This window comes from Xenopus tropicalis, chromosome 1 (assembly GCF_000004195.4).
Source record: "Xenopus tropicalis strain Nigerian chromosome 1, UCB_Xtro_10.0, whole genome shotgun sequence".
Lineage (NCBI taxonomy): Eukaryota > Metazoa > Chordata > Amphibia > Anura > Pipidae > Xenopus > Xenopus tropicalis.
The window spans coordinates 150,637,073-150,655,351 of NC_030677.2; the positions used below are offsets into that span (position 1 = coordinate 150,637,073).

An 18,279-nucleotide genomic window follows, 5' to 3' on the forward strand; every position below is an offset into this window, starting at 1 on the left:
CTGCTGTACATCTATATATACACAGACTACTAAAGACTATTCCAGACAAGTGTATTCTCTGTATACTGGAAGCAAGAAGTGTTTCTGTGGTAATAACCAGCTGACTCCCTTTATGCTGAATTATAGGTTTAGTCAGACAATGTAATAGCACCTAAATTACAGGTTTACATCTGAACTTACAGCATTGGCTAAAATGTATAGCTAAATGGCTCAGCAAACCTATTTTTTAGCAGAATTATTTGACAACTGTTTCATGTAGGAGCCTCATACATTACATTTTCAAGGGACCCATCAACAATATCAACATAAAAAAGAGATATGTAAGTTATCATCAGGTGCCCAGAGAATGGCAAGTACTTCCCTTACACTCCGTTTCTGCTCACAGCCCAAACAATTTGGTCAGTAGAATTTGTGCAAACACAGTTGTGCAAAATTGTGTGATCTACCAGCTGGAAGATCAGTCAAAAATTACAAAGTGTATTACACAATTCAAATAGTAATTGCGAAAGACAGTTACTAAGAGATCATAAAATATTTGGCGAGAAAAATTGCTACGTGTAATGAAATCCTTTATAAATTCTCTCTACAGAAGTATTTCACAAAGTGATCATATAACCAAATTTGATGTGCTTAAAGCTAAACAGTCATGGCTAATCATTCAGTATAGAAGTGATGGACTTTTAGCTTTGGTAGCTTACAGCACAATGAAGCTCTATGGTCATGTGAGGGGCAAAATTAACACTGAAAAGGAGACAGAAATGGGTAAATAATTTGCCTATTTCTGTCCATTTTAATCCAAAAGCTAAAATATTGAATGGTTCTCAGTGAAATGCAAATCCAAATACTGTGATTTTTTGTTCTAGGCCATATGTACATTTTTTTACTTGGGACATTGCGCCACTGCCATTAAGGTTACTGAACAGAGCAGATTTAGAGAGTGACCCAGTATTTCTTAATATTTCTAACTGCGGTGGTTTAACCATAATTGACATTGACAAAATATATGACAGTTCTCTATACAAAGTGTCTCTGTTAGACCTATGGAATGTTGGCAGATTTGTTTTCAAATGTGCTTTTGGGACTTTAGAATGAGTAATGTCTATTTTACAGAATGTCGGAATGTATATTCTGTGGATGTGGATTCCTGCTAACTTATGGACCACAACATTTTACTCTTTCTATAATCCCAGTCTATTCTGAAGCACAATGTACTTATATCAGGCACTGCCAACTGTTACAGTAACGCCAGGCAACGAAAGCAAAACTATCTGGCAAATAATATTACATATACTCAAGCGCCAATTGTATTAAATCTGTTTTCTTGTAATGTAATATATACCCCCATGGGCCCCTAGATACAAAGATGGTCAGGCAGTTAAGCTGAACTTGGACAAACTACCCAAACATATCTTTGCACAAATGGTCAGTTTTAGTTGTGGAACAGCTGGAGTGCTGAAGGTTGCTTATCCCAGGAGTAAGACATTTCAGAGAGCAAAATAACAAAACATATAAAAAAAACCATAATATAAGAAAAATGTCCTTGCTAAATGTGATACTGTGATCACATACTGCTAGCGATATAAGAACTTGCAAGCCCACATACTCCCAAAAGAAAATGCTTAAAAATGCTAAATCCAGCATCTGTAAACAATTGTATAAAATAAGAAAAGCAGACGAAAGCCTCGACTAGAAACTGCAATGACAGCATGTCAAAAAACTAATGGTGTAGCACAGAATGAACTAGTTAGTGGATAGGATACCCTTTCCTGGAGCATTACATTTCCAAACCTCTGATTTCATGGGAATTTGTTATTAGATAAAACACAGATTAGCAAGGTCTAACATATATCCACTCATTTCCTGAAGTGAAAAAAAGAAACCTTAAGAAAAGTGATATTATTTATGTACCAACCTAAAGTGAGCTTTCCAAAAGCCTCCCAAGCAGCCAGCTGTCTGCAGCCTATGTACTTCATTAATTCAGTTAAGATTTTTCAGTAGGATATGTGTTACCCTCTCCAGCAGATGTACCTGCATTTCCAAGCTGCCTACAAGCTCTTTGACTATAACGTCAAAAAAATAGTTAAGGAAAAGGCATATGGAAAACGTACATATTTGATCTTAAATACAGAATCTGTTATATAAAATGGTCTGGACCTGGAGGTTTCTGGATAAGGGATCTTTCTGTTGGATCTCCAACCTTTTTTACCCGTGAGCCACACTCAAAGGTAAAAAGAGTTGGGGAGCAACACAAGCATGCAAAATGTTCATGAGGGTGTGAAATAAGGGCTGTGATATGCTATTTGGTAGCTCCTATGTAAACTGGCAGCCTAAATGAGCCTCTGTTTAGCAGTACACCTGGTTTTATGCAACTAAAACTTGACTTCAAGCCAGGAATTCAAAAATAAGCACCTGCTTTGAGGCTACTGAGAGCCATCCAAGGGGTTGGGGAGCAACATGTTGCTTAAAAACCATTGGTTGGGGATCACTGCCTTAAGTCTACTTAAAAATCATTTAAACACAAACATAAACACAATTTAATTAAACTCAACAAATTAATCTTAGTTGGGATCAAGTAAAATGTACTTTTTTATTATTACAGTAAAAACGGAAAATATTTCTAAAAAATGTAAACATAAATATTTTTTTAAAATGTAAACATAATTTCAAGCAAGTTTGCAACATACATGAATTAAAAATATGCAGCCTTTTTATGAATTTTAATTTAATATTATGGAACAGCTACCTAAGTCTGATCCCCTGTCTTTCTGTTTGTTACATGAATTGTACACTGTTTGGTTCTTTCCTATTAAGCAGCAACAGAAATTAGGCACTATATATGGACGTATGATGTACTTACTCACATGGACTATATTATGGAGGGACACTAGGGGGTGGTATTGCTTCTGTGTATAAAGATGTGGGGATGTTTAGGGTCAATTATTCCTGAGAAAGGGATTGGGTAACACACTACCTGAAACATTGTAATTGGTGTGAATTTCTGTCATGCTGTATCTCATGGAATAAATGTTCACCTTTTGTTCACAAGTGGATTGAAAAGTACTTTTCTTAATTCACTGGATACTGGGAAGGTACCAGACTATCAACTTGTGCCCCATTTTTCCTTTCTTTATTTATCATCTATATCTGTCTATTATCAACCTACCAACAGTACCCCTATATATTATAATTAAGTGAAGCTGTTGGTGGTAAAATTCTACAGTCACAAGTTACAAACATCTAAAATATGTTTTAAAAATTTCACTAGATGAAAATGTCTTTACAAAACTCCAATTTCAAGCCACATTTACTTGTTTAAACTTATGATGATCATATGATTTCAATGTGTTCTGGAATGTCAAAGAAACGTTGGCAGCCTCCCAATATAACAGAAAAAAATTGAAAATAAAAATAAAAGGATTGCCGAAATTCCACACAGCAATGCAGTAGAAAATATCAGTAAGGTGCATTGCTTTGCTGAATTCATTTTCCCATACCTTCTGATAACATGGCAAATCAATGGTAAATAATATCCAGAAATCAACTGGGATAAACAAGCTGTACTATATCAGACACTTGTCATGCTGATTTGTATATAATGTTTACAGTGGCTAAATTAACAATATCATGCATGGCTGCTGATAGCCACAGTGACAGAGGAATACAAAGAGCGTCAAAGAAACAAGAAGAAATTACTGACCCTTAACAGCAATTGACAGAAAGTCACAGACAATGAAGATTAAATGTATGTTAGGCCATATATGCTCATAGTATATGTAGAAGAATTATTATTTTTTTCCCCAGTCTGTCTTTGTATTCAGATCATTAACAACAACAACAAATGGTTGGCGTCAGCTCTGCTTATAACCAGTATTAGAAACATCTGCCTTTTTGCTTGATTTATGAAGAATGGATAACAAAAAATTCATAAATGACCCAAAATAAGACCATTGGTTAAGTGGAGAAAATCTTCTCTTAGTACAGGTATGGGATCTGTTATTCAGAATGCTTAGGACCTGTATAGGCTTGTTTTTCCCCCAACAGGGATTAATTATATCTTAGCTGGGATCAAGTACAAGGTTCTATTTTATTATTACAGAGAAAAGGGAAATCACTGTATAAAATTAAAATTATTTGCTTATAATGGAGTCTATGGGAGATGGCCTTTTCGTAATTCAGAACTTTCTGGATAACGGGTTTCCGGATAAGGGATCCCATACCTGCACTGTGAATCCTACCCATAGATGTCTATAATAAAAAGCCTGATTTAAGGGTGATTTATCAAAATTCAAGATCTTTTTTTTTCATGATTTGAAAAAAACAGCCCAAAAATGTAATCACAAATATATATAATTAAGATATTTCAAAGAAAAACGCTCAAATTTGCATTACAAAAGTTTGCCAAATAAAAGCTGCAGAGTTTCTATAGAAGTCAATGGGAAGTACATCTGACAATTTCAAGCAAAAATGAATGAAAATGAATGGAACTATGTGATTTTGGTTTGTGAGCAACTTTTTTTCCCATGACCAAACATGATCACAATTATTCTGTCTGTATTATGCTACAGCGACCATGACGAAAGTAAAAATAGTCTCAAGTAAAGCATTGTTCCACTGATTTCCCATTTACGTTTTATGTTAAATCAATTACTGTCACAACAAACTTTAAAGCAATGCCCATATGATATAATAAAGCGATTCTTTCATAAACCTTTAGGGGGATCTCCAATGTGTTGCAAAAAATGGTGAATAAAGTATTATTATTATTATTATTAAAACCAGATGGTAACTTTTGTCACCTCCATCACAACTGAATGTTACTATACAAAGACAGAAGAATAAAACAGTTCTACATGAAAATGAACTTATTTACAAACACGGATTCCTTGGGACTTTTTGTCACTTAGTCATGTCTGAGACTTACACTGAACTTGTTATTTAATATAAGTGCCATACAGCATTACATTGTATGTCTTTGGTATCCCCCGAGTGTTTATAAGAATGGATGCTTGAAAAATGTTTAATAGCACAAATATAGAAGGGACTTTAATCATATATAGTATGAAGCTGATTTTAAATGTATTCAAGCTTTTTTCATTGTTTAATTTGATTAAGTTTTTTTATATTAATATTTTTTTAATAAATAAGCAAAGAAGAATTCACAGATTCAAAAGTCGTTAAATAAACCTCTATGTGGATAATGTGTCCTATAACATCAGCGCCACTCAGAAAAAGATGTCAGTGTGTATCACCCCTTAGTTATTTGGTTCTTTGGGTTACACTCATCTAAACTTCCCTTTGTACTCAAGAAACTGGGCAGAAAAATATTTGAGCTCTATTAAGGTCTACTTACTAAAAAGGTACTAAAAAAGCATAGATCGGATTTAGAAGTTTTTGAGACAAATGTTTCAAAACCTTTGTGAAGGTTTGTGAAGGTGCTGCCAGATTTCCCTACCAAAAATTTTTAATTTTTTAGGTTAAAAAGTATAGGAATCTCTAAATTGTTTGACTTTTCAACATTTTTCACTAGTGTACAAATTAAAACTGCATGCGTATTTTGGGAAATATGTTCTCATATACTGGTTAAACAAAGTAGAAATAGTTCACCTAATAAATAAATAAATCAGGCTGCTACTGGCTAAACCTTAGAGGGAAGTATGCTCCAATGGGGAGTAAATAAAGTATTATCTGCAGCAAGGTGTCTTATTAAAACAAGATTAAAACGTTTGTCACATCTATCATAGAAGGAATTTATTGTACAAAGACATAATAATAAAAAATGCATACATCAGTCCACAAGAAAATGGATGTAAATAAAAAATATAGATTTTATGGTAACTTAAAAAAAATTCAGGCTTACAAGCAGATCTTTGATTCTATTTGGCCACCCACAAGTAGAACATTAGAAAACATATTGGTAGGGCAAACTTCCCAGAGGGTCTCCATACACGGGCTCACAAGCAGCCAACATGTTCTGGAAGGTCTGAATCGGCAGATGATATTGGCCCAGCTTAAGTGAGATGTTTAATAATGAAGGAATTGTTAATTTACAAGCATCTTCAATATGCCTAACACATAATTTATGAAGTGTCTAAAGCAGTGCATGCTCATGTGCCAATAAACAGAATACTAAGGCTAAAGGGCAAGTTCTCACACAGGGATGGAGATGTACAGATGGGTTAAATTCACCACTGAAGGGTATTGCTGTGCACTGTACTAAAGTTGTATAAAATATCAGCTTAACAACAGATGGGAAACAGGAGTTTCTACCATATTAGAATAGAAAAGCATATGTTCATCACACAAATGCATTTGGTCAAATAAGATTTTTTTCTCTTTAAAACAGTTAAAATTTGGTGTTTTTTCCTAGTAAGGTTATTTATGTTTGTACATCTAATGCACACTAAAGCACACACCTTAACATTCAGCTACAGGTAATTGTTCAAGGAGCAAAGGAAATACGGATACTTAGTGATAAAACACACAAATACGGCACTGCAGCTTTACTTTAGGCAATGATGCCACATTTGCTTAGTCTTTATTTAGATTTGTTTTAAACATAAAATATATAATAACACAAACACATGGCAAAGGTTGAGTGCCAACAAAAACAGGCACTATGACCAAGGGATTTTATTCAAGTCAAATAGCATTTGCCTCTGGCTCTAAAATCAGACAATAGTAATGAAGTTACTCCTCCTTGCCTTCTGTTCTGCATGCTACAAAGTGACCATGATGAGATATTTAAAGAACTACATGATATGGGATTTCTCACAAGAAGGCCACAAAGAACCACATCTGAGTTTACAATGCTTGTGGGCAGCTTTTGCAAAGCAAATTACTGTGTGGTGTCAGAGGCAGACAGAGACAACACTAAACTTGCTTTAAAATAGTTTCTCAGCCAAAATAATAATACACAATATGCACCTTGTGTAATTTAAGGGCAACAGACCATAGGACAAAGGGCCAAGATAAAATGATCGACCATTAAACTAGCCATGCAAGTCATTTTTGCCACGTGTATTAGACATGCTAGTCACTCCATGTTACAAACCTTGTTAGTTGATGTCTCTGACACATAAGGGAAATAGTGACCAAGGTCTCCACTCTTTCCTACATCCCAAGTGATCTGTTGCTCAAACAGCAGCACATACATGTTTCTTATAGGAGATTCAGTAAAGGTGAAAGACAGAAGTTACAAAGTGTGGGATAAAGGAAGAAAAGACCAGGCAAGAGAAGATAGAGTCTATAATCACTGCAACAGAGAGAGAGAGAGACATTAAGGGGGTGATTTATCAATGTACAACTTTATTTGACTTTAGTAGAACTTTTTTCCTCTCTTTTTGCCCTAAAACTCCCAATATTTGAATTATGGTTGAGAACCTTGAATGTTCGATATTTAAGTTAAGTTATTAAGTTAATAAAAAACTAAAACTGGAATGTAAAGCTCTGGCATCTAAAAGCTTGTGAGCTTATGTAGAAGTCAATGGGAGCTGCCCTAGGCAAAATCAAGCCATAATTTCAATTTGAGTTTGTAAGTTTACAAATTCAAGGTATTCAAGTTTTTTTATTGAAACATGTTTTTCAGATTTGGATTTTTAATAAATAATCAAAAATTCAAAACAAAAGTTTTTTTTTTTAAATTGAGTTTATCTGATTTAAAAAAAAACTATCCAATTCACAAATTCGAAAATTGCTAAATAGGCCCATAAGCCATTTGGTCAGAAGGTCACAGAGCTGAAGAGAATTAAATAGTATAATTCAACAGAAAAGAGAAAGATCCATAAAAGACAATGGGAAAAAAAGTACTAGATATGGAAGAGTAGTGCAGGTGTGGCAAGAATGGATACAGCAGCATGAAATAAATACAGAGCTTTCACTGGTGTGGGTGTGGAGTACTGGGATCTAACACAACCCTGTGTCCTCCTGAGTTATAACAGGGTACTTTTATTGTATTGTCCTTCTATGATATGAAACCAATTAATAAATTCTTTTTAAGCATAACTAATGAAAATTATTGGCATCAAATATATCTTCCACAGAAAAACAATAAAGTGGATTTAAGTTACTGAATAAAATAAGGACTTTAATCATTTAGTTGAACACTGATTTGTTCTGTAGATGATATATGTGTGAGCTTGCACTGTAAACATGTTAGTAAAGGTTCTGTGTCTGTCGCTACAAAGCATCTGGCTGCATTTAAAATTCCCTTCTGTAAGTGGAACAGGCCCATTAAATATGAGAACCAACTGATCCTGAGAAATTTCCAAGTTACTAATACGAAGATAGATCTAAAAAAGGACAAATGTCCCACTGATTCCTAGACAATGCACATAAAGCATTGTCTGAAGTTACATTAACAAATACGAGTTATTTATACACTAGAATAGTATAATGCATCAGATAGTAGTGGATTACAATAATCAAGGCAGGAGATTAGGATGGCATGTGTCTAATATATTATGATGCCTTGTAGAAGGTAACAGGGTGGCTGAATGAACATATCAGTGGCTAGGCTGGCTACATATGGACAATTTTAAAATCATCATATGAAAAATAATACAATAAATTCTCTGAGACTTTGTAGCATTTATCACGTTCCACAACTGTCAGTTTGTCTTGACATGCTTATTGAAGCTAAACAGTCGAATGTGTATGGAGCTCTGTGTTTCTGTGTTCTGTATATGCCAAGGGCAGAACTTTATCTCCATGACAGTTGCTTTCTAGGGATTCAAGGACCTGATGTTCCTTGGTTAATTAAGGTAGTATTAATTTAGGTTACTTGTAGATACTGAATGATAATATACCCATGTCTAATTAAAAAGCTATTAGAAATCACCTCAGAGTTCTGTGCATTTAGCCAATGGCTTCATGTTTTTACAAATCCTTAGTGTATTACAGTAAGAAGACTACATTATCCTCACTCTCTTTCTCCCTATATACAATATATATATTCAATCCATAGAAGGCACTCACAGCATACTTTAACATTTCTCATAGGTTTCCTGTACTTTCTGTACTCCACCGATTCTGACAGTTGGATCAATTCCTAAAAATACCTGATCAAAATGGTATTCTACAGTAAAATTTGATAAAGTATTCCGTATATTCTGTTTTTTTCTTTTCTTTGTCTGAAGATGCTGCCTTCCCTTACTCTGTTACTGCCTTGTCTTAAAAAGGATTTTATCATTGTACTTTCTCTCCTTAAAACTTACAAATTAGGTTTTTTAATTATTTTATTGTATAGTTTGGTTTCTACATTGTCTGCAGTAGTTTACATGATACTTAAAGAGGCAGTATACATCTAATCGTTTTTTATTATGAAGCACTAATAGAAAATTGTTTTGATTTTTTATAAACATAGGTATTTTTTTTATTAAAACAATAGGCAAAAGTATGTTTAGCACCTAATTTAAATTAATATAAATTATAGTCATTATAATGCTTTGTTCTTTTTACTAAAATCAGTAGCCATTTGAATTATGAATTGTTTTTCTCTATAATCAAGACTCCAGCCCTCAACAGGCTGCTGTTCATAAGCAACAATCCATGTGACAGCACTCCAATACATATATAAAATGCCTTTATTTAGCATTTTAGGTTACAGAGTAGTTTTTCAAGCCTATGTGGATCTTCGTCCAGCTACTCTTCTGATAAAGAGCCACAAAGACTTGAAATGTGGTGCATGTTGTTTGAATGGGCTGTTGCTTGTTGATCTCGGTGTAAGGGTCAATGACTGACCAGCACCCAAACAGACTAAAAACTGAGCAGGAAGGTATGTGAAAAAATATTTTTGGAAAGTTGGTTTTACTGAGATTTTCATTATATGGTTAAATAAATGGATACAAAAATATTCACCCCCCTATATTCTGCCACCATTAAACTGCCTTTGTACAATCTGGCTTATAGATCACAGCTATACATTTTTTAAGTTATCAATGAATTATTATGTTAGTAAAAGACCAAAGATCGGGGCTGTCCTACCATTTCTTGGTTTGCTCTGCCTTAGCTAACTTTTCTGATCACTCCCACTCTCTAGCAAAAGCATTTCAGATAACAGTCTGGACACAGGTCTCTCCCTGATTCTGATTATATATGAGTAGAACTCTTTTCTGCAGACTGACTCCTGTGTTATGAAACTCCAGACACTTTAACTGTGATACTTTATAGAGTGAAAGCCTTCGTTGTTTAAATAATATCCAGTGTGCCTTTATACACATATAATGGGCAGTTTATGTTCAGTTGAAATAATAACAGTTCAATTAAAATTTCCTGGCAGAAAAGTATAATAATTTGTATATATACCCACGTGCAGCTTAGTTAAGGGGGATAAAAAGTCCAAAATTATAATCCTTCTGTGTGTTTTTAGACCAAATGAAATATATCTGCAAGATAAACCTATAAAAAATTCTCTACTGTTTTTTAATTAAAAGCCTTTGTATTTTGTATCTTATGCTTTTCCCCTAAAGTAGTCAATGATCTCCTGGAAACCTACAGGGACATCTTGATGTGAAAAAAATCAGGGGGCTGTTCTGTACTAGACTTAAAAAAAAAAAAGGCAGGGACTTTCCTTTACCAAACTTGAAAAAAAGCACAGGAGTTTGTTAATGGCATTGTCATTGGTCAGTTGCTGATAAGAGCAAGTCCGGCACAGATAAAATATGAGCAGAGAGTGACACCCATTCCTCATTCAGGCAGCAGACACTGAGCAATACAGAGTTCCAGTTAGCTGTGCTTTGCCATCTAATTTTTTTCAGAACAACATCTCTTATAGTGCTTTCCAGTCTTAGGGCTATATATAAACACTGAGTTAGGATTTTGACTTTACATCCCCTTTAATATAAATAATTGTTTGAAAATATATATTATGTCATACAGTTATGTAGTGTTCTCTCCATCTGGTGTTTTTTTTGCAGGAGTGTCATGGTAACACAGTGTGCTATGAAACAGCAGAACTCTAGTTATGGTTTAGTTAAAGTTAATGAAAGTTTAGGTATGGGACTTGTTATCCAGAATGCTCAGGGCCTAGCGTTTTCTACCTGATCTCCATTCCTTAAGTCTGTTGTATTTAGACATTAAATAAATCCAGTAAGATTGTTTAGCCTCCAATAAGGAGTTAGTTGGGATCAAGTACAAGGTACTGTTTTATTACATAGAAAAAGGGAATCTTTTTATAAAAATAGAACTATTTTCATTTCAAAATGATTTGTTTTAAACAATAATAAAATCAATATGGCGCCTACAATTATCATTTAATGTAAAATGTTAGATCTTGACTAGATACTTATTGTATGTTAACCTTTGGGCTGGTTCCTACAATTGGGTCCCCATGATCCCCTTTAATACAGTTTAATTGCCATCTACAATATACAATAGTAATTAAAAGGTGGGTAACAAGTTATATTTATCAAATCCTGAGGAGAATGGCAGACTTAGTTTGGGTCTCATTTAAAAAAGGTTAGGAATCCCTGCTGTATGTGTAAGACAACAATCTAAATAACAGGAAGTAGTAAATTAAAGAGGGACAAAGTCAGTTTTAGCATCCTGTGAGGTCATCATGCATGTTTGCAATAAAAAGCACCCATCTGCTCAGGAAATACAAAAAGACAATAAAACATACACATGCGCACCTACCCAAGCATAAAGGGAATTCTATTTTGTGCCTTCCATCCACGAATCTCTCTATGACAGAGCGTGAATGTACCTAAGAATAATCTTCCCAAATATATTACATTGTTTATTTCTATATAATAGGGATGAGCAAAATTTCCGCATTTCGCCATTGGTGAATTGTTTTGCTAAACTTCTGTGAAAATTTGCCGCGGAAAAATTGGGCACACAAATTTTTTTTGTCACATGTCAAATTGGACGCGATCGCGTAACAAAATTGCTGCGGCGACAAAAAATATGTGCGGGCGACAAAAAAAAATTTGCCCGACCAAAAAAGGGCTTGGTCGCGTCAAAATTGGGTGCGGTCGCGTAACAAAATTGCTGCAGCGACAAAAAATATAAGCAGGCGACAAAAAAATTTGTGGGCGACAAAAAAAAGGGCTTGGTCGCGTAAAAATTGGGCGTGGTCGAGTAACAAAATTGCTGCAGCGACAAAAAATATATGCAGGTGACAAACAAATATGTGGGCGACAAAAAAATCGCACAACAAATGCGTTTCGTGAATATTTTTCGCAAATTTTCTTCCAGTTTCGCAAATTTTCTTCCAGTTTCGCGAATTTTCTGGCAAAATGAAACAGGACAGATTCGCTCATCACTACTATATAATTATTCATTTGTAATATTTTTTCATTCTGTTTGATGCCGGTGCATTTTTATCACAACAAGCATGGGATCACTTATCTGGAAACCCTGTTATCCAGAAAGCCCCAAATTATGGGAAGACCATCTCCCACAAAGTCTATTTAAAGCAAATTATTGCAATTTAAAAAAATATATTTTTTTTTCTCTGTAATAATAATATAATATGTACATAATATGTATTTTTAGCAGACTTAAGGTATGGAGATCAAAATTCTAAAAAGATCCCTTAACTGTAAAATGCCAGGTCTAGATAACACATCCCAAACCTGTATTTGGGAAGGTAATTAAAACTGATACACACAGACTGAGTTGAAGGATTTCTTGCTGGGATGGTTGGCTAAATGGTAATGCAATTTGGCTTTGCACATGGATAGCCAAATTGCACTAATCTGGCAAATCAAATGAAGTCTTGGGAACTCAGGCCTCCTACTATTATCCCACACCTACTGAATTGGATAACTGTTTGTCTCTTTTGGAAACATAATATTGATATGATCGACCAAATCATCAACTGATTTTTTTTTTGGGGGGGGGGCACCCATGCATAGACAGTCATGTATTCTAAAGCCTCCTGAATTATACACAGTCTACATTTGTGGCAATATAAGCAACATTTTTTGATGTTCTGTTTTTACATGCATATAGGCAGTAGTGTCCTTTTATAATCATATATAAAATAATATAAGCTTACCCGAGAGCCAACCATGCAAATTTTTTACTGTATAAAATAGATCAAAATCCATAACTTTTGTAGTTTGTGTTACTGATATATTTTAGAGCTCAAAACAATATATTCACAATATCTGAAATTCAATACTTCTATTTTCTGTTACAGCTTTCTAATTTAGTCCGGTGTTTGTTGTGAACAGGATATACAGATGCAAAGCCAAGATAATAATCTATGATGTAACAATAAAAACATATAAGAAAAAAAATAAACGAAAGCAGAAGAGCATGACACAACTCACACAAGTAATATGGAAACAGTGAGGGAAAAAACAACAAGGATGAAAATATCCATTGTACATCTAGATACAATGATATTTTCCCTTTCTGTAAAAAAGATGATTTCACATAATTTTTCGTAGGGTATGTTTACTTTAATGCTGGTATCACTGAGGTTGACCTTCCATTGCAATCGTAGTAAAAGGGAAACAAATGTTACAAATTGGCCATTAAAATGTCCTCCAACTCAATTTAGAAAACCTGTTTTGGTTAAATCTTGTAATGCCAAATTTTTATATGGCAGATAATACCATTATTTTATCTTGTTATGGCCTTTTAAAAGATTGATTAGAAGCAAGACAAATGCTAAATGCCATTGAAAAATAAAGAGCAGGTAGTAAAGTATGAAATGGCAAAAATTGTACTGTTTATAGTTTAATTAGATTTAGCATTTTCACACTGACACTGCACTAAATCAAATCATATTTCAAACTGGTTTTCTTTTTGATGATATATTGTAACCCTTTTGTTTCTTATTTAGAATTTCAATGGGGATTTTATGGGGGAAAGTAAAGCATGGTATATTTATTTCTTCTTCTGAAACATATGGAGTTTAACATAAAAATAAATTGTGCTCTACCAACTTTAAAAGCAGATGGCATAACATAACAAAAGCACACTTTAAAAATAAATATACTGCTTAGAAATTTAAAGTTTTCACATATTAGAATAACAGTTAATTAATTCTGGCTGACGTTCTCATCAATGTAATTTCTCGACAAGAATATGCAGTGCCTGGGAAGTAGGCAACTTCAGAACTTTATTCCTTGTTATAAAACAACAAAGTAAGAACTTTTGACAAGACCAATACCCTTGAGACTTCTTCAACACCCTTGTTAAGGATGTATACTCCGCTGAATGGGTTCCATATGCACCCTACATAAGTTCCCTACCTGGAACTTCAATTTTATGTACTAGTGCAGGGAAAATACTATAATAAAATGAACATGTGAACATGAAGATGCTACTCAAGAAAAAAAAGCAAATCATATTGTGACTGACTAAGGTTGATTAACGTTGATCTGAAATTAGAAAAGCCACTCATTTAATTCTTGATTCTTACATTGTAACTACTCTTTTCTTAATGTTCAGTAGAATAATTGAATAATCTTACCCACAACTTTTGGCAGTTTTTGTCTTCGTAATGGAATGCGAGGCAGTTTCATGCTGATTCTGCTAAACCGACCACAAAATCGGCGCTGTTTTTTCTTACTTGTCACGTGAACTTGATTACCACTGGAAATAAGAAAATAAAATATATCTATATTTAACTGCCTCAAAATATATGTAAGGGGATTCTAAAGGTAAAATATTATATAAAACTATCAAGTTATTAGAATGCCAGTATGACATTCTAGTAAACACAATGAAATGCACTGGCCAAAACAGTCTGACCAAAATGCAGAGCTACATAGAGGGTTTAGAGGGTCTACAATGTTCTTGTAACATCACGTCTTGTCTAACAGCGGCAATCATAAGCCAGAAACAAACAAAATGAAAGCCAGAACCAAGTGACCCTTAAGTAGATATGAATCTATTCTATGAGCAACAGTGGGCAAGCCCAGACCGAAAGTAACATTACAAAACATAGCAACTGCCAAACGGGCCTCTTTTGGAAGTCAGGCATGCGAGACTGCACAAGGGGTTACCCTTTAAGAGTCCCCACAAGTAAATGTCTACTGTGATATTTCTTCAAGTTAGCCATTGATCATCAAAATATATTCTACAGCTCTTCTAGTTAGGGTGGTCCTGGATATGTTTATTTAGATGTTATTGCATTTAAAATCTTATGGCAACATCATATGGCAGCCCTTTGTGAAAGACTGACAGCTTACAAAATCTGTGGCCTTCCTCCATATGCACACATAACTTGCATGGCTTACAGCAGGACTAAGGTAGTGTAAAATAAAGGTATTGTAATATTAAGATGACAGACATCTTTCCAATTTTACATTTAAAACCTGCTTACTCGGTAGATGCCTCTTTTTTGCGGCAGACACAGCAGCAACACAACAACAACAGGAGAAGAATTAGCAGAAAAGTCACCAGTATTCCAGCTCCAATAACTCCCATGCGTTGATTGGCTTCTGAAACAAAAAAAAAACCCATCATATGCCCACTGTGCCTCAAGGTTCCTCATAAACAGCATAAGAAACATAAAAAACATAAGGGTTGATTCACTATGGTGCGTTAAAACCAGCGATATTTATAGCATGTGTTAGAAATTTTATCACGTCTTATTTTTTGCTTCTTAACGCACGATTCACTAAAGGATACTTGCGTTAATTTAGATGCGATGCTGTTTGCATTATTTAAGTCATGAAGACTATTTTCGTGTGGTATTTGACGCAAAGTGCGCTAATTAACGCAACGCACACAAATTGTCACCGCGTGCATGCCATATTAGCCATACATGCCATTACTTTCGGAAAACTACTGTTTTGAAAATGACCATTTCCGTGCAAACTGGAGGCTACATCACTCTAGGGCCAACACAGACTTGAATAAATCACACTGCAAAGTCCTTATTGTGTTGCCAAAAGCTCATGAACTGTACTTTTCTATAATTACCGCCCCAAATAGATGTTAATTTTCACATAGACTAATGCGATATTTAGCGCGTCTAATGTTTGTGAATCATGCTTCAGTATTATTTCTGCACGCTAATTAACGCAATGCATCAAAATTAACGCATTCGGTTGTGCGCTATTTAGCGCACCCGATTATGCGACTTAACGCATGCAATAATACTTAAGCGAATTGCGTGGTTTTTTTTCACAGCAATTTTAACGCAAAAAAGCATGCAATAACTCTTATCGACCTTTAGTGAATCAACCCTATAATGTTTTCCAAAGGGAATACAAATATTACTTAATTACTGACGAGAATAACTTAGTATGCTCATTGTACATAGAAATAAGGAAGTGGTGTAACTCTTCTGAGAAAACAGATACAAATTTATTTTAAACCCCTATGTTATCCTTCAAAGCTTTCTATACAGTTAAAGAAAGAAAGTAATGGAGACAAATTATTCTTATTCCACATAATACTGCATTAAATTATTTAAAGCTAGGTTGCTCTGAATTCTCAGAAGAGACTTGGAGTGGAGAACAGAAGTACACAGTACATCTCATAAAATTAATAATGATATATACTATATACATTTGCTATAAAAAAATCTGAATTTATTACTGTTATGTTTCAGAAATTAAATATATAGAATTATGCACAGATTTACGAGGCACTGAACTGTTTTACCAACTAATGAATCATAACATCTACTACTGGGGCCAAGAGATAATTTAGGGTGGCAGTCAACTAAACAGGAACCTATTGGGGTCATTTACACAAAGCTTGCAAAGTGCAAAATTGGAGGCAAGTTGACATGTCTTTACCCACAATGCAGCATTTTTTTTCCATAATTCCAGCATAATTGCATCCACAAGCTTGAGATGCATATGCATTTTTAACACATCCCATAATTCAGCAGCAGTTTTCTTGATCTCTCTAGGACCTGTCGAATCAGCTAAGCCAGCTACATTAAGGCATTTAGTGAGAAAATTGTTGCAAATCTTCTCTTGCAACCCTACAGCAGAAGCTGCTTGGCAGTTAGCACGAATGTTGCGTGTATGTGATAAAAAGAATACACCTTGCTATGCTCAATTAAAATTCACAATGCAAGATAACTGTCTAATAAAGAATATTACCCTGTGAAGCATGGTTTTATTTTTGCCAATAGTTTTTCCATTTACTTTTATTATATTTCACCCTAAGAGTTTGTAATGTCTTTTTTTCATTTTCTTATCATTTATTAGAAATTATACATAGTTTCTATTATAGCAGCAGCTGTTTATTAATCCTTCTACGTCCATTTTATACAATTTCTTATGTTAATTAATTCCACTTCATTCAATTCTATGCTATTTGCTTTGTCCAGTTTTATCTGTATTTTTTCATTTGCTTGATGATTTCTGCCTTACGTTAATTGATTACATTTCATTCAATTATTATTCTGTCGGCTTTGTCCAATTTAAGCTTTATTTTTCATTTGCTTGATGCCTTTTTCAGTAATTACTATGTTTCTGCACTATAGTCATTTTACTTTTGCACTTTATTACCTTGCTGCTTAACTTTTAGATAAAAAGCATTTTCTTTAGAAAATGAAACTTTGTTATGTTCTAAGTATATTCTTTAGTGTTAGATATCTGGCATTATAATTTAGGCAACATTGTAGAGCAGCAATTTCAAAGGATAGTATATTTTCTCAGAATTCCATAACATTCTATAAGAAGTTTTTCTCAGTGACAAACTGAAATATGCTAAAAATGCTATTTCTGCTTTATAGTGATTGCAGTCATAACACAAAACTACAATCTTTGAACTAGGTAATTAGACCAATCTTAATTTTGAGTTTGCCCTTCGATAAATACAAGCATAATTATGATGTTATTCTAAATTAGAAGCAGTAAAGTTAGGCTTCCAGCAATAACTATAAGAAAACATATAGAAATATCCAGTCTACGTAAAGAAAAAGTATACTCCAAGAATAAATACTTAACTAGTAGATAGTTTATATCATATTATATGGCCTATAAAAGGATCCTACCAAACTGGAATATTTATATCAGTAAATATTGGCCTCTTCACTGGAAGAAAACTAAATGCAGGATGAGGTCTAACCAGAAAAGAGAATCAACAGCCAGAAGTCAGTAATGTTCCCCAGAAAAGTCTAAATCTATGTGTGAAAGTTAAGGTTTTCAGTGATTGTAAATCCGTTGTTTTATTCTATTGGTTGTAGATAAGTGGAACTTAAACCTTGCCTGACTTAGTTATATAGAATATGGCAAAAGAAGCTAATATACAGGTGGTTAGAGTACCAAGTGGGGTGGAAGCTTTCTCTTATGGCATAGCTCAATTTACAATCTGTAGCAGGTGTTACATGCAAATGAGTTAGATAAAGTTTCT

At 34.1% G+C, this 18,279-nt stretch overlaps 1 protein-coding gene across 2 annotated transcripts in view; it reads right to left on the minus strand.

Annotated features, from left to right (window-relative positions):
• scarf2 (scavenger receptor class F member 2) overlaps positions 1–18,279 on the minus strand; it is a 97,870-nt gene that overhangs the window by 14,080 nt on the left and 65,511 nt on the right. For both annotated transcript variants that reach the window (XM_031892065.1, XM_031892061.1), the window contains exons 8-9: positions 15,284–15,401; positions 14,429–14,550 (exon numbers count right to left, since the gene is read on the minus strand). In XM_031892065.1, the coding sequence (XP_031747925.1) occupies positions 14,429–14,550; positions 15,284–15,401 (240 nt within the window). The remainder of the gene's footprint in view (positions 1–14,428; positions 14,551–15,283; positions 15,402–18,279) is intronic.